General features: G+C 38.7%; 1 protein-coding gene across 1 annotated transcript in view; it reads left to right on the forward strand.

Annotated features, from left to right (window-relative positions):
• Window positions 1–2,544: 2,544 nt before the first annotated feature.
• Window positions 2,545–20,461, forward strand: part of LOC107700362 (protein FAM189A1-like) — a 51,954-nt gene continuing 34,037 nt past the window's right edge. The window contains exon 1 of the mRNA XM_016501989.1: window positions 2,545–2,859. Coding sequence (XP_016357475.1) covers window positions 2,635–2,859 — 225 coding nt within the window. The 5' untranslated portion in view covers window positions 2,545–2,634. The remainder of the gene's footprint in view (window positions 2,860–20,461) is intronic.

Consider the following 20,461-nt stretch of genomic DNA (forward strand, 5'->3'; position numbering starts at 1 on the left):
CACCTATCTCTCAAATGGACCATTGACACTATCTACAATCTCAATTAGGAGTGTCAATTGTCCATTTGAGAGATAGGTGGCAGTAATGCACTTATAAATCTGTGATCCGCCGTAAAGCAAGAAGAAGACAGTTCGAACAGTTCGGACATTGCATGAATCAGAGGTAAAAAACTATATAAATGCTGTTCAGTTTCTTGCACAGACTGATCGTTTTGTCTTTACACATCAATGTGTCGTCAAGAGCCGCAGGGTTTATTTTGGTTTTGTTTGTGTATGTTTTTTTTTTTGTTTTAGCCGTGATTCCCATTCACCTCCATTATAAGACTGACAGACTGCAACGGTTTGTGTTAAAAATCTTCAAATCTTCGTTTGTGTTCTACTGAAGAAACAAAGTCACCTACATCTTGGATGCCCTGGGGGTAAGCAGATAAACATCAACTATCCCTTTAAGGGCACTGCACTTTGGTATTTTTAAGACCTGGGACGAGAAGGGTCTGTCTGCGGACTTCAAGACAGGGGCGTAACTTGAAGGAGGCGTAACTTGAACAAGGAGGCGTAACTTGAAGTTGTCCAAATCACACAGAACCACGCGAGATGTCAAAACGAGATGTTGTCGGGCTGCGTTCGAAACCGCATACTTTCTAAGTTATAAGCACTTAATTTCTTTAAGTACTTACTTACCGAGCGCTATGAGAGTGTACAGCCTGAAGCACAGCCTGAATGCGTTAAGTATGAATGTGATTCGGATGTCATCCGCTATGTTGACGTTATCATGTGACCTACGACGTTATAACAAGCGCAACAACTTAAAAGATACGAGTGACAGGTTTAATTCATCTATCTGTAAGTATCTTGATAATGATGAAACTTGCCCATTTTGTGGTCTTGTTGAAGAAACAGCTGCCCTTTTTTTTGTGATTGTAGTATAGCCAATACATTTTGGGTTGATTTAAGTTCTTATATTTTTAACTCCGCTAATGTGATCCAGTTTTATCCTTAAAGCTACACACTTAAATTTGAACGGTTATTTCGGAACAAAAAAAATGTTCACCGTTGTCTCTATACAAGCGGCCATCTTGCCAACAACATCTCGTTTTGACATCTCGCGTGGTTCTGTGTGATTTGGACAACTTCAAGTTACGCCTCCTTGTTCAAGTTACGCCCCTGTCTTGCAGTCCGCAGACAGACACTCTTGCCTGGGACAGTCACTTACTTCCTGTCGCGCGCACGCACTCTGAAGTGGCCAAGACCGCAAGTGTGGGTATTTGGACAAGGGGTCAGTGTTTGTTTCGCTTAGCTTCTTCTTGTTTATTGACATTTAGGCAGGAGTAGGTCGGTGAATAACTTTTTTAAGTCGAAACATCGTGTTTTATCTACAGATCGCCACAGAGTGAATTTGCCTGCAGCGAGGAGCGCGTTTTTAAAAGTTGAATCGTATGCATTTTCTTTCGCCCCATGATCGCTCTGAACGGGTTTCTCTCTGTAGGTTAGAAGAGTGAAAACCCGGAAAGGTATTTCAGCGGATTCAATACAGAACGCCTTGATTTAGGGAGGGAAAATCTCAGTCGCTCCACTCCAATCACATACTCGGTTCCAGACCTGCTTTCAGTCTGCGCGTTGCTTGGTGATACATGAGGTTTGAAGCTTTGACTTCTGTTTTTATAGAGAATAGTAGGCTATCCCAACTAAACTAGCAAATTTTCTGAAACGAATGTTGTCGGATACTAAAGCTTGTATAAAACCATCACAATCACAATGGTGCAGCAGTAGGCCTACTAAATATCTGATGAGAGCCTTCAGTACAGCAGCACTCTTCCTATCGTGACATTGCTTAAATGGCATATTAACCGAACGCAAAGGCTCAGTCTTAAAGCGAGTTCAATGAAAAGTATCAATATGAATAATGATTGAGTAGGCTCATTATATCCATTCACGGACTCTGGCTTTTATGGCTCCATGAATGAGTTCATTGCCCGCATCCATCTATCTGAATCTACATATGGCGGCACGTCAGTCCGTCTCCTCCTCTACCGAAGCACCTGCTCACAGTCACACATCTAACTGACAGACTGCTGGCGCGAGGCTGAGGCTGAGGCTGCGGCTGCTGCTGTACAACATTCGAGCGAACATTATTACAGTGGAGTCGGAAGTTGCAACGCGTCGTGGAACCTCAAACCGCATTATACGCGCCACAGACGTGAAGCGCGTTCCTCTGAATACGAGCTTTATTGTTTAGACGTTCTATGTTCAGAGCCGTGAGAGATTTCATTAACGGACTGTCACGGCTGTGAACGGATTTGATGGATCACCTATCCCGTGCGTTTCCAAGAAGCGGGCGACCATACGGCGCGCGTTTACGCAGAGCTTACCTCATTGTCTTACTGAAATGATTTTGGATAGCGCTAGCTGAAACACCTGCTTGAAAACAGCGCACTACTCAGAAGAGAGAGCAGGAGATGGTGAGGCTCCTCGTGTAACGGGATGATGGTCTGCGCGTTATGCCAACACGCTATGAATTCGTCTTTACGTTGTGTAGCCTATGTCGGAGCGACTGAACCCAGAGGTGTCCTGTAAACCCGAAGACCGCTGATTTAACTTAAGTTTTGGTTTCATTTAAACTGTTTAGTCGTGACCATGCCCGTCAGTTCCATGCCGAGGGGTCGGTCTCTGAGCCCGGTATCTCTGTCCCGCAGCCTCTCGCGGCTGAGGGAGTTTCGAACCCGGACTCGCATCATGCTTTCTCTGGGAGTCTCACAGATGGTGCTCGGCAGTCTCATTTTGGCTGTCAGTTTCGCCGCTTTGGCCCTCACGACATCCCCGAGGGTGAGACATTCGTGTCCCTTTTGGGCTGGATTCTCGGTAAGTTGCCTTTATTGTGGAACGATAGTGTATTTTTGCGAGTTTTCCCTGAACAGAGGGGTGATATTACGCGCCATTTGTGACCCCCGGCAACTGCAGAGTCAGCGATCACATCACGCGCGCCTCATTCATAGTTTATAATTCAATTCTCCGGCTCATCATCGAGAGCCAGCGGTACAATATTCACCAAATGCCAAATTAAGTAGCCTAGAAATAATTCGGGGGGCAGAGGGACTCTTTGAAGCTGCTTTATTGCTTGCATGGGCTCAGGTGAGCTCACCTATGAAAGGCTGTGTGGTTGGTGAATTGCCTCTTATAATGCAGCAGTATGAAGCCAAATGCTTATAGAAGACCAGACACGTTCATTTGCACCTCACTTATGCCTGTTGATGTTCTGTGTGAAAGTGTTTCAACAGGCTGTTTCTGGCTAGTATTGATTAATGCATCTTTGTTAGATTTTCAGACAGGAATAATTCTGTTCATTAATCACAATAAGAGCACGTCTTTTCCACAGTGTCTGGCCACAGTATACACTTTTAGAAATGGCTATGCATCTTTAATCCATCGAGTTTTCTTGTTATATGTAAATATAAATATTGAATGTTATAACTGACATGTTGCCCATATTTTGTTAATATGTTTGTTGTTTTACCCTGCTGCTACTTGCATTGCATTTCAAAGAGCTTGGCATGATTTGTTTTTATTGATACCTATTGAGATTATAACTTAATAGTAAAGGCTCTGAAAGAACCTCTGAAATTTTGGAGATGAAAGCTAGTTCAAGTAAAACCCAGTGTGATTTTAGCTAATGCAAGTCTATTTTAATTCCTTTTTTATGTCAATTTCTTAAATGTCTGGATATGTGCGTTTGGATACACCACCTTTTATACAAGTATGACATACTCTTGATGAAAGCAGTCACAGTGCGTTACATGTACGTGTGTTAACACTGTAATACTTTCTGTATTTGGACCTTTGATCAGTAACAAACCATAATAGAGGTTTCAATTACATTGTCATTGCTCCTCACCAAGTAGCTCATAAGCACAACCATCTGATTCACCTTTACAGGACATTGTACAAGGAAGTTTTGTAGGACAGTATTTTCAACACGTTAAAATTTAATGTCTTACTGTAAATATTTATGAAGGCACACACTCTTGATTTCTTCCTGTAGAAGGCGTATGTAAAAGCTCAGTGGTGTTAATTATGGTTGTGAAAATGTAATATAGATGGGACAGGGACATGTGTGGTGGCAAAGATAACCAGCCTTGGGGTCAGAGGTCAAACAACAGGGCTCACTGATCATTCTCCAGACACTGAATGTATTGCATGCAGCAGATAAGGAAATGTGGCTTTTCTTGTAGATGTATACTGTAGGTGCAGGGGATTAGCTGGTTTTAAATATCTAATAGGGTGTTGGGATAGATTTTGCGCCTCTGGGTTGTGGTGGGGGCAGATCGCCGTGTCAAAGCCTGAGGTCATAGCTCCAGTGAGCTGGTGAACATGCTGTGCTTCTCACAGGAGTGGGCTGAGCGGCTGGGGCATAATGGCGCTCTGCAGAATTACTTACCAATCAGAGTCTGGATTAATGGTGGTCTTGAGTGAGCTGAGCAGTGCATGTGTGCATGTTCTTGTGCAAGGGGAAATGTAATGATTTAAAGTGTTCAAAATGTATCTATGCCACCATTTCTTTACATCACCACCTACATTCCATGGTTCATGCCATACAATAACCGTTTTGGGTTCTGCAGAGATCCTTTCAGTAAACAGTTCTTAAAGAACCATTTTTGTCTTAGTGTGAAGAACATTTTAATAATTTAAGGAAAAGTTTTCCACTATAAAGAACCGTGTGTGCATTGGATAGTTAAATGTTCTTTATAGAACCATAGATGCCAATAAAGAACCTATCCAATGTTACCACTAGTTACTTGTTTTTCTTTTTATTTGCATTTATTATATCACACTAATCTTTTTCTTTTTAGGAAGCCCAGTATATTGGTATATTTGGTATTTTAGGATTTTATTTGGTATATTTTAGGATGCCCAGTATATTGATAATATTTCTTTATTTATTTTACCAATATTGCTTTCAATATTGGCTGATATTAGAAATTTTTTTTGTATTTCAGACAGTTTACTTTGTGTAAGCAAATTTCAAAATAAATATATATCCCTCTTTTGCAGGGTCTGCGAAACAAAACCAGCCCAATTGCTATTCAAACTAGCCCAATCGCGTTTTTTCCCGTGGCTTTCCCCTCCGTCGGGTATCGCTTTAACCCGCGGACTAAAAAATAACCCGCAGCAACAGTGTAAAAGTAGCCCTATCTATCTACCTTTAAAATAACTAAGCACAAATATTCCATGTCTCTATAGTAATATAAGGTCCTAAAATGCTTGTGAATTAATTTATATAAAACAATTAGAAATGTTCTTTCATATAGTTTTAGGTGGAGTATAGCATGTTAAACTGTAGGATATTGCTTTCACTGCTTGACTCTGACTCGCTGTCAGACATTTTTTTATAATAGCTGTACCTAGTTGTCGCTGGGGCAGTACCCTCAAAGTACCTCTTTGTACCCCCAAATGGTGCACATTAGTATCTTAGGGGTACATACATGGATAGATGAGGAACAAAGGTGTATCTTGAGTATACTGCCCCATTGACTAGCAAAGGCACAATTTTTTTACTTTTTTAAAAGCGAGAATAGTGCAGAGGCTGAGGAACAAGGGGCAGAAAAAGATAAAAACATTTCATTATTTTTTTCTGGTAAGACTTAAGGTTAACAGTTAAGGTCTTGTTAAGAACCCCCTACATCTTTTCTCTCTGCTTTCTGCTGCTCATGTTCCGCACCTCCCTCTCATCTCTCATCCCTCTTTCTTTGCTGAAACATCAGAGAGACACAGAGAGCCTGCTTCAAGTCTCTGACCACAGCAGGGTGGCTTGATCAGCAGAACTCTGAATGTGTGTGTGTGTGTGTCATCGTGTGTGTGTGTGTGTGTGTGTGTGTGTGTGTGTGTGCGCGCGCGCACAGAAGTATTTTGTTAATCCACCTTCATGTGAAAGTTTAACTCATGCCTCTCTTTCTTTCTTTCGCTACGCAACAAGCCATTTTGTTATTCTGTTCAAACACAGTTCCTTTCATTCAAGGCTCATCACGGTCTGGAAGAGAGAATCTTCAGTGTTGGTAGGAATATGGCAGAAGGGTGTTGGAACTCCGACAGCCATAAACAGACATGTCACCAGGGTAACAAAATGAGCCCTGACTGGATTATATGAAATGACCCTCTGTCATATCACATTCCACGCAGACCTGAACTGTTTCCTGCTGAATCTAGCAACACTGGAACTGAAAAAATAAGAGTGAGTGATGCAATAAGTGTGTCCAGTCCACATGTTCTTTGAAAAGTTTGATTTCAGTCAGTCTAAACTTTTTTTTTTTCAAACCAAATCAAAATCTACCCTGCTTTCTTTAATGCATGTTACTTGTCTTATTGTGAACATTAATCTGTGCAAAAAAAATGTTTGTTTTTTTTACCTTGTAATATTTAATCAAATTTCATGAAAATTTGCTCTTCCTGTGAAATGACTCTCTGCTGACATAGGCCAGAACATGTTGCAGATAAGCCAGTCGCATTTAGATCTGCCATTCTGGTATGAAACTGGTATTCACAATCCAATCATCAAATGATAAAATCAAGCACCACCTTACTTTTATTTCTATTTTGAAAGCCATTTCACTGGGAAGTACATCACAATATGGTGGTGAAGTCTGTCACAACTTCGGATTGTACACTTTTTAGCTTGACTGAAATCTTAACAATCTTTTTTCTTTTTTCTTTTTTGGACCTTGATGAACATACCATAATGTGATTTTAGCTCAGCTTTGTCCAGCATCTACACTACTATTCAAAAGTCTGGGGTCAGTAAGATTTTTCTTTTTCTTTTTTTTCTTTCTTTTTTTTTTACAGCAAGGATGCATTAAATTGATAAAAAAAACATCAAATTGACACTAAAGACTTTTATAATGTTGCAATGCTCAAATAAATGCTATTTGTTCCTCTGTTTTTCCTGTGCTTTTGACTAAATAAATGAAGCCTGGGTGAGCATGAGACTTTTTATTTATTTATTTATTTTAATCTTACCAAACCCACACATTTGAACTGTAATGCATGCACATTAATCAGACTCCAGTTGGCCTCTGTGACTTGAACAGGTATTCAGTGCAAAATTTTTATTATGCTTTGTGTCGTATGCTCGGACAGACAGACTTTAGCTTGACTACACAAAAACTACACAACTGCACAAAAAGTGTATCTTGATTATAACTGCATGTAGACAGCGTGTTGTCTTAGTGTCAGCCTCTTAGTGTATACTGTATGTTTGAATGTGTGTAGTTTGTAATGTTTGCAGCAGCGTTTAGTGAATTTCCAGCAAAGCATCCCACAAAAACCTTCCCTCACTTACTGTAAAAACCCTGAGTCAGTTAGCAGCTTAGAGGGAATCCTGTTGCAGGGCTATCCGGAGGTGCCCTTTTCCCCATTATACCCCACAGAGAGGAGGCAATCTGAAGTAGCCCTGCTGCTCTGGATGGCCACTCTGGGATGAAATTCATTGCAGTGCATCATTTGAAGAGGGAGTTAGCAACAAGGGTAAACCTGACTGACAGTTGCACACGGCATTTGGTTAAGGATGAACTCTTTCAAGGGGTGCGGTGCGCCGTGGTGTAAACAGATGTACTATTGTTTGGCAAAGGTTGGTTGCAGTAGCGTGTTAATGTGTCATCTGAATGCACCTACGTTGCTTTCATGTGCCCTGCATCACTGAGATCTTTTAGATCTGAGATCTTCTGAAGGCATTACAGGAGAAGCTTGAGAAAAAGAATGATGTGTGTATTGTTTGTTTTTATTCAACTGTCTCCTCACAAACTCCCACAGAGCTAGTGAGTGAATTGGAAGAGCAAGTGCTCAAATATCACATCAGCTGTTGATTCATAAAATGTTTGTTCATTTATTTACTAATTTGTGTAATAAGTTCACATACAAGTGCGACAAACAGGGTTTCCCAAACTGGGATTCATGAACCCCCGGGGCTTCACAAAGGAACTGCAGCTAATAAATAATTAAATCATTAACAAAAAAATGAATTGTGAATGTGAACATGCAAATGTGTTGTTAATTATTGAAATAGTAACTTGTTAAAATATCAGGGGGTACAAGTAAATATTTTAGGTCAAAGGGGTTTGGCTGACAAGTTTGGGAGTCCCTGAGCTGGATACAATTCATCCATGTATATGTTTCTTTTTTTTTTCCTTTTTATTTCTTTCTTTTTTTTTTTTTTTTACCCCATATAATATTTAATTAATATGTCATAACTGGATCTTCCAGTGATTTTTTTTTTCTCATGTGATACATGCTGGACTTCTCCAGTCATTTAGTCCACACAGACACTGTCCCCTGCAAGCTCACATTTATCGGTCTCCACTTTGCAAAATCCAATCAACAACTGATCCATAGAACCAAGTCCGCACCCTACATTTTTTCTATTTTGATAAAGCGTTACGCTCAGATGCACGTCACAGTACAGAAGAAATGATCTGTCGCTACTTCAGTTTCTTTGTGACTTCAATGACTTCCACCTATTCCACGATTTAGATTGTCTAACACCAAGGCACCTTCTCAATAGATTATTTAAGTAAAAGATTTACCACTTTTAAGAACACTCACTTAAAGAGCGCATGTCATCTTAACACTGTTTCTACACTAGTTTAACAAACTAGTAAAGGTTTATAATATCGTCCCTTTATGGATTATTGGCCAGAATATGAATCAGCATCAACCGTAATATCTGGCTCAGAATCTGTGCATCCCTAATACCATGTAGGGCTTTGTACAGAAGTTCACATTTTTATTAATTGATCCCGCATTCACAAATGTCTGATGTCAGCACACTGAGTTTGTGCTTCTACTGTAGAGACGCTCTGTAGCTGGGCTGCACATTAGTCAATCATCAGAACTGACTCATTTAACACAGCTGTAGAGACTTAGAACAGGAGGAAAACATCAAACTCCAAGCCCCCTGCTTTTAGAAAACACTGCTCATGATTTAAAGTTCTGTTTTCAAACATTAAGCTTTTCTTTACCATGTTAGTATATTTATTACCAGTGAGTATGTAGGAGTCCTTGTTTTGCATCATGTGGTTTCACACGCGAGGCACTAAAACAATGTGGTCTAAATTAGACTGTTAATCATGATGGGTGGGAGGGCCTGTGCATTTAGTATGTCTGCATGCGATAATGTGAGCGTTCGATAATGAGAGTGAGACTGGGTTTATTTTCAAAATTCCCAAATGAGTGAACTATCCATTCCAGCTCTGAACTTTTAACTTTTCCGTTCGGCTCTTCTAATCTATCCCTGTCTTTTCCCTTCCTCTTCATGCCAGCATACCCACAAATAAAAACACTATCAGTTCTTCCAAGCTCAGTTTAATCTGCTCATTTCATTGTGGTCACCACTGTTTACTCTGTCCCAGAATTCATCTCATACTTTGCAGAGGAGGAGCCTCTGTTGTCTCCACTCACTATTTTGGATTCTTGCCCATGCATTGCATTCAATACATCATACTTATTGTCTTGTTTCATCGTGACTTTGTAATGTGTGATAGAAAAGCCTCATTGGAACATTGCCATAAGAGAAGAAGAGAGAGGTGGACAAAAAGAATGGGTGAAACACATTGTGATTGCAGTGTGATAGGGCTTTTCACTGGACAGATTATGTTTATGTATAGTTCCCAGATAGGCCTGTAGATTATTAGCAGTTATGTTACTTCAAGTTTGCATTTTATGCCCTAACTGAAAAATTCACTGTTCTTTAATCTGGACCAATAAGAAGACACGTGCTGTTTTAATAATGCAAGAGCAATCCTTCTGTTTTCGCCATCCATAAGGATCTATCATTAAAAGAGTATAATTCCAGCAGTAGAACCTTATTCTAGAACCTTTTATGTACATATTCAAGTGTCTGTCTCTGCGTCGTTAAAAGCTTTGATTAATGATGAATGGTTCAGACATGGAGTTAAAGAGGAAAAATCGCCTTTGTGGAGCTGGCAGAATTAAAATCTCTTTGCATACTAATTGGTAAATTACAAGTTTGCCTGAGAGAAAAGGCCTGGATGGGAGTTGTTCATTTCCTGGGTTGGCTAAATTGCCTTGCGTAATTGTTCCTGAATATGAAACATGATTAAAGACTGAGGAGGTGGGATGGATCTCATTTAATGAAACTTCTCAGGTGCAGGTGGCCATATTTAGATGAGATTTCCATGAGCAGTCCATGTGTAATCCATAATTCCTGCAAATGGCAGGCCATTACAGGAAATGCAATAACCGACACCTTGAAAGAATAATGCTTCCTAACTCACATGTCTATACCAACACATCAATAATTCTCACTGTAGAAGGCTACAACTAACACTAAATAGATACATGTGAGTTCACACAGTGACTATCTATAATCATCTCTTTCCATGGAATTGGAATCGCACTGCCGTATGTTACCAGTTCACTTTTAGCTTCTTCTGCCCTAGAAATGCCCACTTAGACAGTAAGAGAACATTTGATTGACGTGTAACATGAGTAAGCACAGTTTTTTAGGGATATGTTGTCGTTATATCAACCTGGTACTTTTTAAACACGCCTTCTTTTCCACATGGACTGATTGATGCACCTGACTCCTGGATGCTGTGTAACTACCAGTTAGTGATGCACCAAAATTGCGGCAACCAAAAATAACAGCAAAAAATTCAGTTCTGGCCAAAATAGTTTTGAAGGATACATTAGCGCTTCTTTGATGACACATTTTGATTGTCTATTTTGTACACACAAGCTACAACAGGTAAACATATCGGCAGTGTGGACACACTTCACCGTGACCAAAAATGATGCTAGAATACCAATATGTAGAATTTTTTTGTCTGGAATAACGAAAGATGGGTTGTTGCAAAAATTTTACTATAACTCTTTTTAATTATTCGAGAACACAACAATCTAAACAGCATACTGAGTTCAGTTATCCAATTCTGTACCTGAATTTAACTTTTTCAGTTTCGTTTTTCAGGTTAAATGTGTTTCAGCGCATCACTAACAGTTTTTGTTGCTACCCTGTCGGCACTTTGTTTGCATGCCATATTACAAATCTGCAGTTTTTCTTTGGGTGGATGAAATGGTTTTGTTTATTGGTTTGTGTGTGTGAGCATTTTTGGTTTCAGGGAAAGGATGAGTTAATTCAGGAGCTCAAGGGTCCATGCTGGTTGGTCTCATGCCTACATTCACTGGACACTCCTCGGATCAATCACTTTCCTCTGGAGACTCCATTACTGAATTTGCTCTCACGTCACTCACCGTTAAATCACCCATCTCTGACAAAGTGTGCTAGATCAGTTAATTAGATGGATTCCGATCAATGATTCGATGTGCATGTTTTTCCCGCCTGGTTATTTTGTTTGTATCGCGCAGCTTTGTAATATCTGCCTTAGTCATTAATCTTTTGTGGTGACCTCATTTTTTGTGCACTCCCAGAAATCACTGCACGTTATGAGCTCCCCTGTGAGCTTGAAAGCTGTTCAGGTGTCGGCGGTCAGTAGTAATTCATTTTCATTGTGCAGTTCTTTATTATAAGTAGGCTCATTTTTCCTATCGTTTGAGCGTCTCATCTCCAGAGACTCGGACTATTCTTGCTACACTAATATTCGTCTCATTTCTCATCTGTTACTGTTACTTTCTCTCCATCACTTAAAGTAACATAGACTGTCCATCCCATCATAACTCTTGCCCCTGCCTGTCAGACACTCCTTTACAGTGTAATACTTTTCAATAAGGATCAATTAGTTAACATTAGTTAAAGGTGACATATCATGAAAACCTGACTTTTCCAGGTTTTAAGTGCTATCTATAATCAGGTCCCGGTGCATCTACCAACCAAGGAAACGTGAAAAAGATTAACCCAGTAACTTTGTTTTGGTTAGCCATTTTCTGCAAGTGTCTGAAAAAATCTCATTATAATATTACCGCCCCTTAATCTGTAAGTTTCCACCCAGGCGCCGTCATTTTGATTTCGGTGTGACAGCCGCTTTCTGTACGTGTGCACTCAGAAAACGTATATCAGAAGTTTAAACTAATATTGTTTAAAACGCATGATTTCAGCACGATAAACATGATAATCAGAACATTGCATATTGTAAAAAGGGGCATAATATGTCTCCTTTAATGCAATAAGCATCATGACCTAAAGGTGAACCAACATTTTTTTTATATGCACTTTTATATGCACTGTAATTTTTAAATGCACTACTGTTTTGTTCATTAGTAATGCATGTTTTCTTTTTCTTTTTTCTTCATTTAATCCTTCAAAATATTTTTGCTTTATGTCCCAACGCAGAAAGAAAGTCACACAGGTTTGGAACGACATGAGGGTGTGAATGATGACAATTTTCATTTTTTTGGGTGAACTATCCCTTTAAAAATGTACTAGTTTGTAGAAATGACCATTTAGAACCTAGATTAATAAACGTTGTAAGTGTTATTCATTGTTAGTTTATTGAACCTTATTGAGTTACTGATGAGACTCTAAGTAAGCAAACCTCAATAATATATTGAATAAATTTCCAACAAACAGCAAAATATATATATTTTTTTTTTTTGCAAGGAAACCTGCAGGCAAAAAGAGGATTAACAATTTTACAAGTTTCCCACCTCGCTCTGTAAACCATATAAGACATTGATCCCAAATAAGAGATATACAGTATGCTGATCTACACCAAAGGGCATGAATATAAATCTAATGAGCTTTAGCATGAAAAAGCTTGAGCTCCGGCCAAGGCGTAACCGAGAAGTTGTCATAATAAGATCAACTTGTATGGTTAGCTTTACTCCGAAGGTATTGGCTTCCATTTGGTGGGCTGTCCGTCAAAAAACCAGGCCAAGGGCTAGGATCTGCTGCTCACCACCATCTGCAGTGGGCGCTTTGGATGTCTGCGCCTAGGATAATGCACCTCAGATCTCTTTGCAGACGCCTACTGCCTCTCAGATCTGAGTTAAAGATTTGCATTCAGTGTCTGCTGTCAAAGTGATCTGCTTTCGAGGCTGTCGTGCATCATTAAGATGTGTTTGGATCTGGCTAGCGCACCTGCACTGGGGTTCTGATGATCAAATGCAACAGCACATTCAACCTTTTACATCACCAGTGGCTTTGAATATTGACCCTGAGTGACATGATGAAAGATACTACTTGTAATTAGTAAGGATCTCTATTCTACTCACACTTAGACTTTTATTAGAGATAACGGAGTGATTAAAGACAGAAAGAGAGAAATATTGCTCTAAAATACCAATACAGACACATTTTTCTGTTGTTGTGGAAATCCATTTCAAACTTTTGTTGCTCCCAGTGCAGTTAAAAATTGAAGCTAAGCATCTAAAGAGTTGTGTATTGTGTCTGTATGTGAGCTCAAGGGATGAGTCAGAGCTGTTATGAGGCAGTAGTTTTAACAGCAGCCTGTGGTGCCCTGCAGCTTCGGAGTGATAAATCTCGCACCTGCACTGGGGTTCTGATGATCAAATGCAACAGCACATTCAACCTTTTACATCACCAGTGGCTTTGAATATTGACCCTGAGTGACATGATGAAAGATACTACTTGTAATTAGTAAGGATCTCTATTCTACTCACACTTAGACTTTTATTAGAGATAACGGAGTGATTAAAGACAGAAAGAGAGAAATATTGCTCTAAAATACCAATACAGACACATTTTTCTGTTGTTGTGGAAATCCATTTCAAACTTTTGTTGCTCCCAGTGCAGTTAAAAATTGAAGCTAAGCATCTAAAGAGTTGTGTATTGTGTCTGTATGTGAGCTCAAGGGATGAGTCAGAGCTGTTATGAGGCAGTAGTTTTAACAGCAGCCTGTGGTGCCCTGCAGCTTCGGAGTGATAAATCTCGTAGGCTATTGAAGGCATTTTCCCGTCGTGGACTGCAGATGTGTTAATGACTACACTCCCCTTTCTCCTGCTCCTTAAACCCCACAGATGCACACAACGCGGACCTCACACATACAGTGTATGACTGTCTTGCAGACGTTTGTGCTTGTGAACGATTGGTGTGTTTGAAGTCCTAGATGACCTGTTGTGTTCACCCTCTTGTGTGTGGTTTCTTATACACTTCCTCTGGATGGTAAAAATGGAGCATTGATTTGTGAATGCATGTGTATGTGCTGGTCAGTATTGTGTTTGTGTCAGTATTGTGTTTGAGATTTTGTATGACAAAGAATATTTTAAATCAACTGATTGTTGACAGTGTAATACTTCATATATGGATTACAGGCTGGTCTAATACAGGCAGAAAAGTCGGGTTGGTAAATTATTATTTTTTTTTTAACTTTTTTTGAAAGTAGTCTCTTATGCTCACCAAGGCTACATTCATTTCCTCAAAAATACAGTAAAATAGTAATTTTGTATTTTAAGATTTGTATTTTAAATATTCTATTTTAATATATTTTAAATTGTAATTTATTCCTGTGATAGTAAAACTGAATTTCAGCAGTCATTACTCCAGTCTTCAGTGTCACATGATCCTTCAGAAAGCATTCTAATATGCTGATAATAATATTTTTTATTATATATTAATAATATTTTATTATTATCAGTGTTGAAAACAGTTGTGCTGCTTAATATTTTTGTGGTATACTTTGATTAAAAAATACTTGAAATAAAAAATAATTTCATTTCAAGGGCTCATTTAAATTGTCTTTGCTGACTCGATTTATATATATATATATATATATATATATATATATTATAATTTTTTATAATTTCTGTAAAAATGGTATACTTTGATTAAAAAATACTTGAAATAAAAAATAATTTCATTTCAAGGGCTCATTTAAATTGTCTTTGCTGACTCGATTTATATATATATATATATATATATATATATATATTATAATTTTTTATAATTTCTTTAAAAAAAATCTTACTGACCTTAAACTTTTGGACTTTTGGGTGGTAGTGTACCTACGTACTCCTTTATTTATTTGCAGTACAAGTGCTGTTGTTCTATGTGGCATTTTTAACTTGTATTTTTTCAAATAAAAAGGAAATTTGAGTGCAGTTGGGCGTATGAGCAATATGGAAACAAATGTTCACAAAATGTCAGTGACTGCGTACAGTACATGTCAGAGAGCTTTTCCACACCATCAGCTCTCACACTAGAGAAAAGGTGCCATGTAGTTTTATATAAATCTGATGGTGTTATATTGTTCCTCTGTTTACGCTTAACAGTAAAAGTGTATTTCTTTCTCTCGTTTGTGTAAAGGAATAGTTCATACCAAACTGAAAATTTTGTCATAATTTACTTATCTTCATGTTGTGCAGACTCAGTGTTATATTTTGTTCTTCTGTGAAACAGAATTGGAATGGTGTTGATAATGCTAAGCTCCAAAAATGACAAAGTAACCAACCATATGTATTAAGCATTATATTCCATATCTTCTGACACCATACCATAGTTTAGTGTGAGAGTTTAATTCATTGTGACTTCTGTATAACACAAAAGGAGATCTGAAATCTCATTCACGCTTGTGCATATTTAAACATGGCATCAGGATTGATGTCAGTGATGCCAAATGCTTGGCATTTTTCAATGGAAGTAAGCTATTTCCTGTGAATGTGCTTCCGATTCATTAGCTGCCATGAATAAATATTCAGAAGAATAACAAAGTGCAGGAAATGGTCAAACTATTTGCGCTACAATCCAGTCAATTCCAAACCAACCAACCAGTCCAATCCAGTTATGATTCTGATAATAAATTAAAATAATTTGATACCAGTTTGCAGTATAGACTATTTTTATGATACTTTTATGGAACTCTTTTGTTCTTTCTGGAGCTTAACAGCCCTTCTTCACTATGCTTTCAGTATGTGAAAATTATATTGCACAATGTGTTTCACAATATCTGACTAGTCTGTTCAACAGAATTTATAAATAAAGGTTTTATAAATACAAGTTTAGAACAACTGGTAAATGAGGGCAAGTAAATAATTTCTTATTTAGAAAGGTACAGTTGTGTATTGGTTACTGTAAAAAAGTAAGGCGGGAACCGGCGAACATTCAAAGGAAACTTTAATAATAAAATAAACACAAAACAGCGCGACAGCCCCTCGCGGACGACTGTCGCGCACAAACAAAACCAAAACACAAAATAAAGTCCAGGCCTGTCCTCTCTCGTCTTTCACTGTCGTCACTCCTCCTTTTTATCCTTCCAGAGCTCCTCCGTGGGACTCGAGACCGGTGAGTGGTGCAGGTGTCGCTCATTATCAATTACTCCACCGGCCTCGCTCCGTTCCCACGGCTCTCGGCCCTGCCCCCACTCGTCACAGTTACACAAGCAGAATTCTTTCTAGTATAAAATGTTTCGAGTCGGCGATATGTTGGCAGTCAACAGACAGCCGACTCTGCTGGACCAGGACCAGGTCAATAGGCCAATGCTGTGTACAAGCGTAACCTACGCCACATAAATGGACTGTCCTGGTCAGGTGGTCTGTATTCATCCCAAATGAGTAAACAATCAGATTTGCTTCCACATGCTGCCACCATACTTTCACTCCACTTCCTTCTGACACAAAGAGGCTTTATGAGCCAAGCGTGGCCCTTTACAAAGGCAGATCAATGGCACGCTGGATGTATGCCACTCTTTTGTGCTCTGATTAGTAAAGTGGGCTTGTTGGGAAAGGGTTGGAAAAGACCTGTGGTCTGAATACCAACAGTGCACTGGGGTATGGCCATGTCATAGCAATGATGGTGAAAATTATTAAGTAAAGATGCACAATACTAAGCTGCTCATTTTTGTGAGTTAGCATTTTATGAGAGTGTGTTTTTTTTAATAAATGTTCGCTTTGGGTTTTGTTTCTGAAAATTTAAATTATAGCATGATAGTCAAGCTCAACTATTCAGAGACTGCTGTATTGAAAAAGATGGAGAAAGATTGTCAAGTAGGGGAGAGTGATTGTACACATTGATGCATTCAAGCCCTGAAGGCCGAGGAGATACATACTATGGGTCAAGAGGTCAAACAGTTATCCATTAATAATATAGAGGAGGGGGTCAATGGCCATGACAGCTCTTATATTATTCTAAAGAACTTGAGGTTATTGACATTGTTTACATCACAAGGCATCGAAACTAGCCAGATATTACACATATATACTGTCAGAACTCATGACTGCTGGCATCATGGGCTCTCTGTCGACATCTGTGTTGAACCATTAAATTTCAAGTTACTTCTGGAGGAAGATTGGGCCTCATTTACTAATAATTACAATGCATAGCATGATTTTATTTATTATTATTAATATTATTTGAGTTTATTATTTGATACTCAGAAAAAACTAAACAAATGCTTCTGCTTAATATTTTTTGAAACATTTTAAAGGATTTTTTAAAAATGTGTCCTCTGCTGAATAAAAGTATAAATTTCTTTAAAAAAACAACCTTACTGACCCCAGACTTCTAAACGTTTTTTTTTTATTGCTCATTTCTAAAGCCACTGATAGTATGTTATTATTATACTTTTTGATGAATAATGACTTCATGAAAACATTTGTGCTGCAGAAACTTGCACTAATTCACTTGTAACAAATAAATTAAATAAATAAACAAGAAATGGTGTACCTTTTAAAGAGAAACTTTTGTAGTGAACTCTGTTTTAGGCAGCCCATGTTTCTGGAATTTCTCTAAACAGGAGATTAGCTCCAGGGTAGGAAGAGCAGAAGGAAATGATGTGACGAGCTAAGATGGATGTGCCATTAAAGGCTCTGTGTGGCATCAGCATGGGGTGGGAGGAACAGACCGGACACATTATTGCTTCCTAATAAGAAAAAGGTCCCAGGTCAGAGCTGTGGTCTAGCGCTTAGCATACGCGCTCCACATGTCAAGCAGCAGGCTTCATGTCTAACCCAATCACATTCTCCCTCTCTCTCTCTTCCATCACTTCTTTACTGTCTTTTCAATAACATGGCAAAAACATTACATTTAAAAAGAAAAGGTCGCCAGGGAATCCTCAGCATAACCTCATCAGTTTAAGATGTTTTTTTTTCTTTATTCCAGATTATGTATCTCACCTCTCTTCTTCTCGCTCATTTCACCCATAAATTTGGCTTAGCAGGGAGATGGGCAGCTATATTAGAGTTAGTGTGATTCAAGTGTATTTTCTGGAGTGGTGTGTAATTAATCAGACTGACGTGGCATAGGCGTTTATTAATCTTTCACATGTCATGCTCGCACGAAAATCAAAGAAGCCTCGTCTTTATGCCAGCATCAAAGCTATGGCAACGAAAATTAAATGTTTCAATGCGCGAGAGACAGAAGAAGCTAAATTAAGGAGAAGAGTTCAAGATGTTTTGCTGCTTTCACTATCATTTTCCAAATGTACTTATTGCTTATAGAAAAGAAACAAACAAAAAACAAGCTTTCACATGTAATTTTCATGAAATTGAGGCTTTTCAGTGTTATTTTAGTATCATTGATATACTATTACAGTTTTTGTTAATATTTTGAATTAGATTTTATTTTTATATTTCCTGTTTTCACTTTAACTTTAAAGTGTTAGTCATTTTGTTGTGTTTTTGTCATTTTTATTTTTATTTCTTTATTTTTTAACATTTTGTTTTGTTTTTATATGTGTATAGTATTTTTAAAAGTTCTAGTTTATTTAGTTTGTTATTTTAGCACTTCAACTTAAAGGGGTCATATGATGTTGCTAAAAAGAACATTATTTGGTGTATTTGGTGTAATGAAATGTGTTTATGCGGTTTAAGGTTCAAAAAACACATTATTTTCCACATACTGTACATTATTGTTTCTCCTCTATGCCCCGCCTTTCTGAAACGCGTCGATTTTTACAAAGCTCATCGGTCTGAAAAGCGAGGTGTGCTCTGATTGACCAGCTATCCAGTGTGTTGTGATTGGTCGAATTCCTCAAATGTGTGATGGAAATGTTACACCCCTTACCATATGATGCCGTGTCCCGGTGCGACGAGACGAAAACATTAAAACCCATTACAAACGAGGCATTTGTTGCATCCAGTAGGGACATAATTACGGATTATAATGATTTATACTGTCTGTTTACGCGTTGCGTTGCATCGGCGGGTTTGAGTGAGGAATGGCCGGCGGGCTTGAGAACGGCGCGGCCGGCGGAATCGCATCATATGACCCCTTTAAACTAAACAAAAATGCGAAATTTTGTCTTGGCAACTAGCTAAAATAAAAGAATTGTACGTTTTTTTTTTATGTTTGATTTTAGTTAACATCTATGTTTCAAGTAATGAAAATGTTTTTTATGGTTTTAGTTTTAGTTAGCGATAATAACCCTGCTTTTAAGTGTGCTTGATCCTGCCAATACACTTTGTACCTAAAAAAGTCTGACTTCATCACTGTAATGATGCTTTAGCATCTCCATTTCACATCCATAATGGACATTACTCTTTAAATGCAGAAAAAAAGCAGAGAGATCTTAAATAAAGAAGTTAAGTAACAGATTCATCATGAAAGAGAAGAAAACGTGTTGGTCCTGGCAGTAGTGTTATGAACTACAGAGAGATGCTGTTGGTCTTTGTCTCTTGGCTGAAATCACGGACGTACAGTACTGCCAGGACCTAGAAGAGAGGGAAGCAGCTCTGCAGGAGCGACTGTCCTCACCGGCCCTGACCTTTTAAAGCACCAACCACCTGGCCAAAACCTTTCCTGTTCAAACCACCAGTGGGAAACTGCTGAGGGTGTCTTATGAATGATGAGGAGGAGAGATTAAGATAGATGAGGGCAGAAAGAGACTAAGAGGAGTGTGTGTGTGAGAGAGATGGAATGGGAACAGGAGCAAAAATGGGAGTGGAAGGCGTTTAGAAGGACACATTTTCTATTACCCTGTGACAACATTCCTCACAAGGAGGCCCCCGCAGAATTGAAATCGGCCTGTCATTCACAACGTTTTCATCTTTCATCAGCCAGCCATCACTGATTTGTTTATGAAATATCTTGACTAATTTGATGATGATTCCAGTTGCCAATAACATTTTATCATATTTCCTTCAAATTCAGTACAGAATATGTTGCAGACATGTGCCTTCTCATAAGTAAATTCAGCATAAAACACTTTTTTATTCCCCTGTAACTTGCGTGACCTCTCTCTGTGCCGCCTGTCTCTGGTGTCAGGTCATGCGTCTGCTCTGATGTCTGCATGTCACTCTCACCTGCTTTTCCAAACCCGAGGCTGAGCAGCATGTAACTCACATTCTTGAGCTCTCACACTGTCTGACCTGTGAGGTCGAGGCTGATGGTGCTGCTGCTTCTAATGCCTGATTAATAGCAATAGTGCTTCAGTTGAGTCAGGGGTACACACAACTGTGAATGCTAATGGAGGCTCACCCAATATTTTTCAGTGAATTTTGCTTGGTCTATTTATTGGTTGAATCTTACAGTTACACACGTTATATTGTTATATCAATTTCTCATATTGGAAAATTGGGAAGAGTTTTAGCTAGACTTGTTTTTCCTCCA

The sequence above is a fragment of the Sinocyclocheilus anshuiensis genome, unplaced genomic scaffold, assembly GCF_001515605.1.
Source record: "Sinocyclocheilus anshuiensis isolate Anshui unplaced genomic scaffold, SAMN03320099.WGS_v1.1 scaffold154, whole genome shotgun sequence".
Classification (NCBI taxonomy): Eukaryota; Metazoa; Chordata; class Actinopteri; order Cypriniformes; family Cyprinidae; genus Sinocyclocheilus; species Sinocyclocheilus anshuiensis.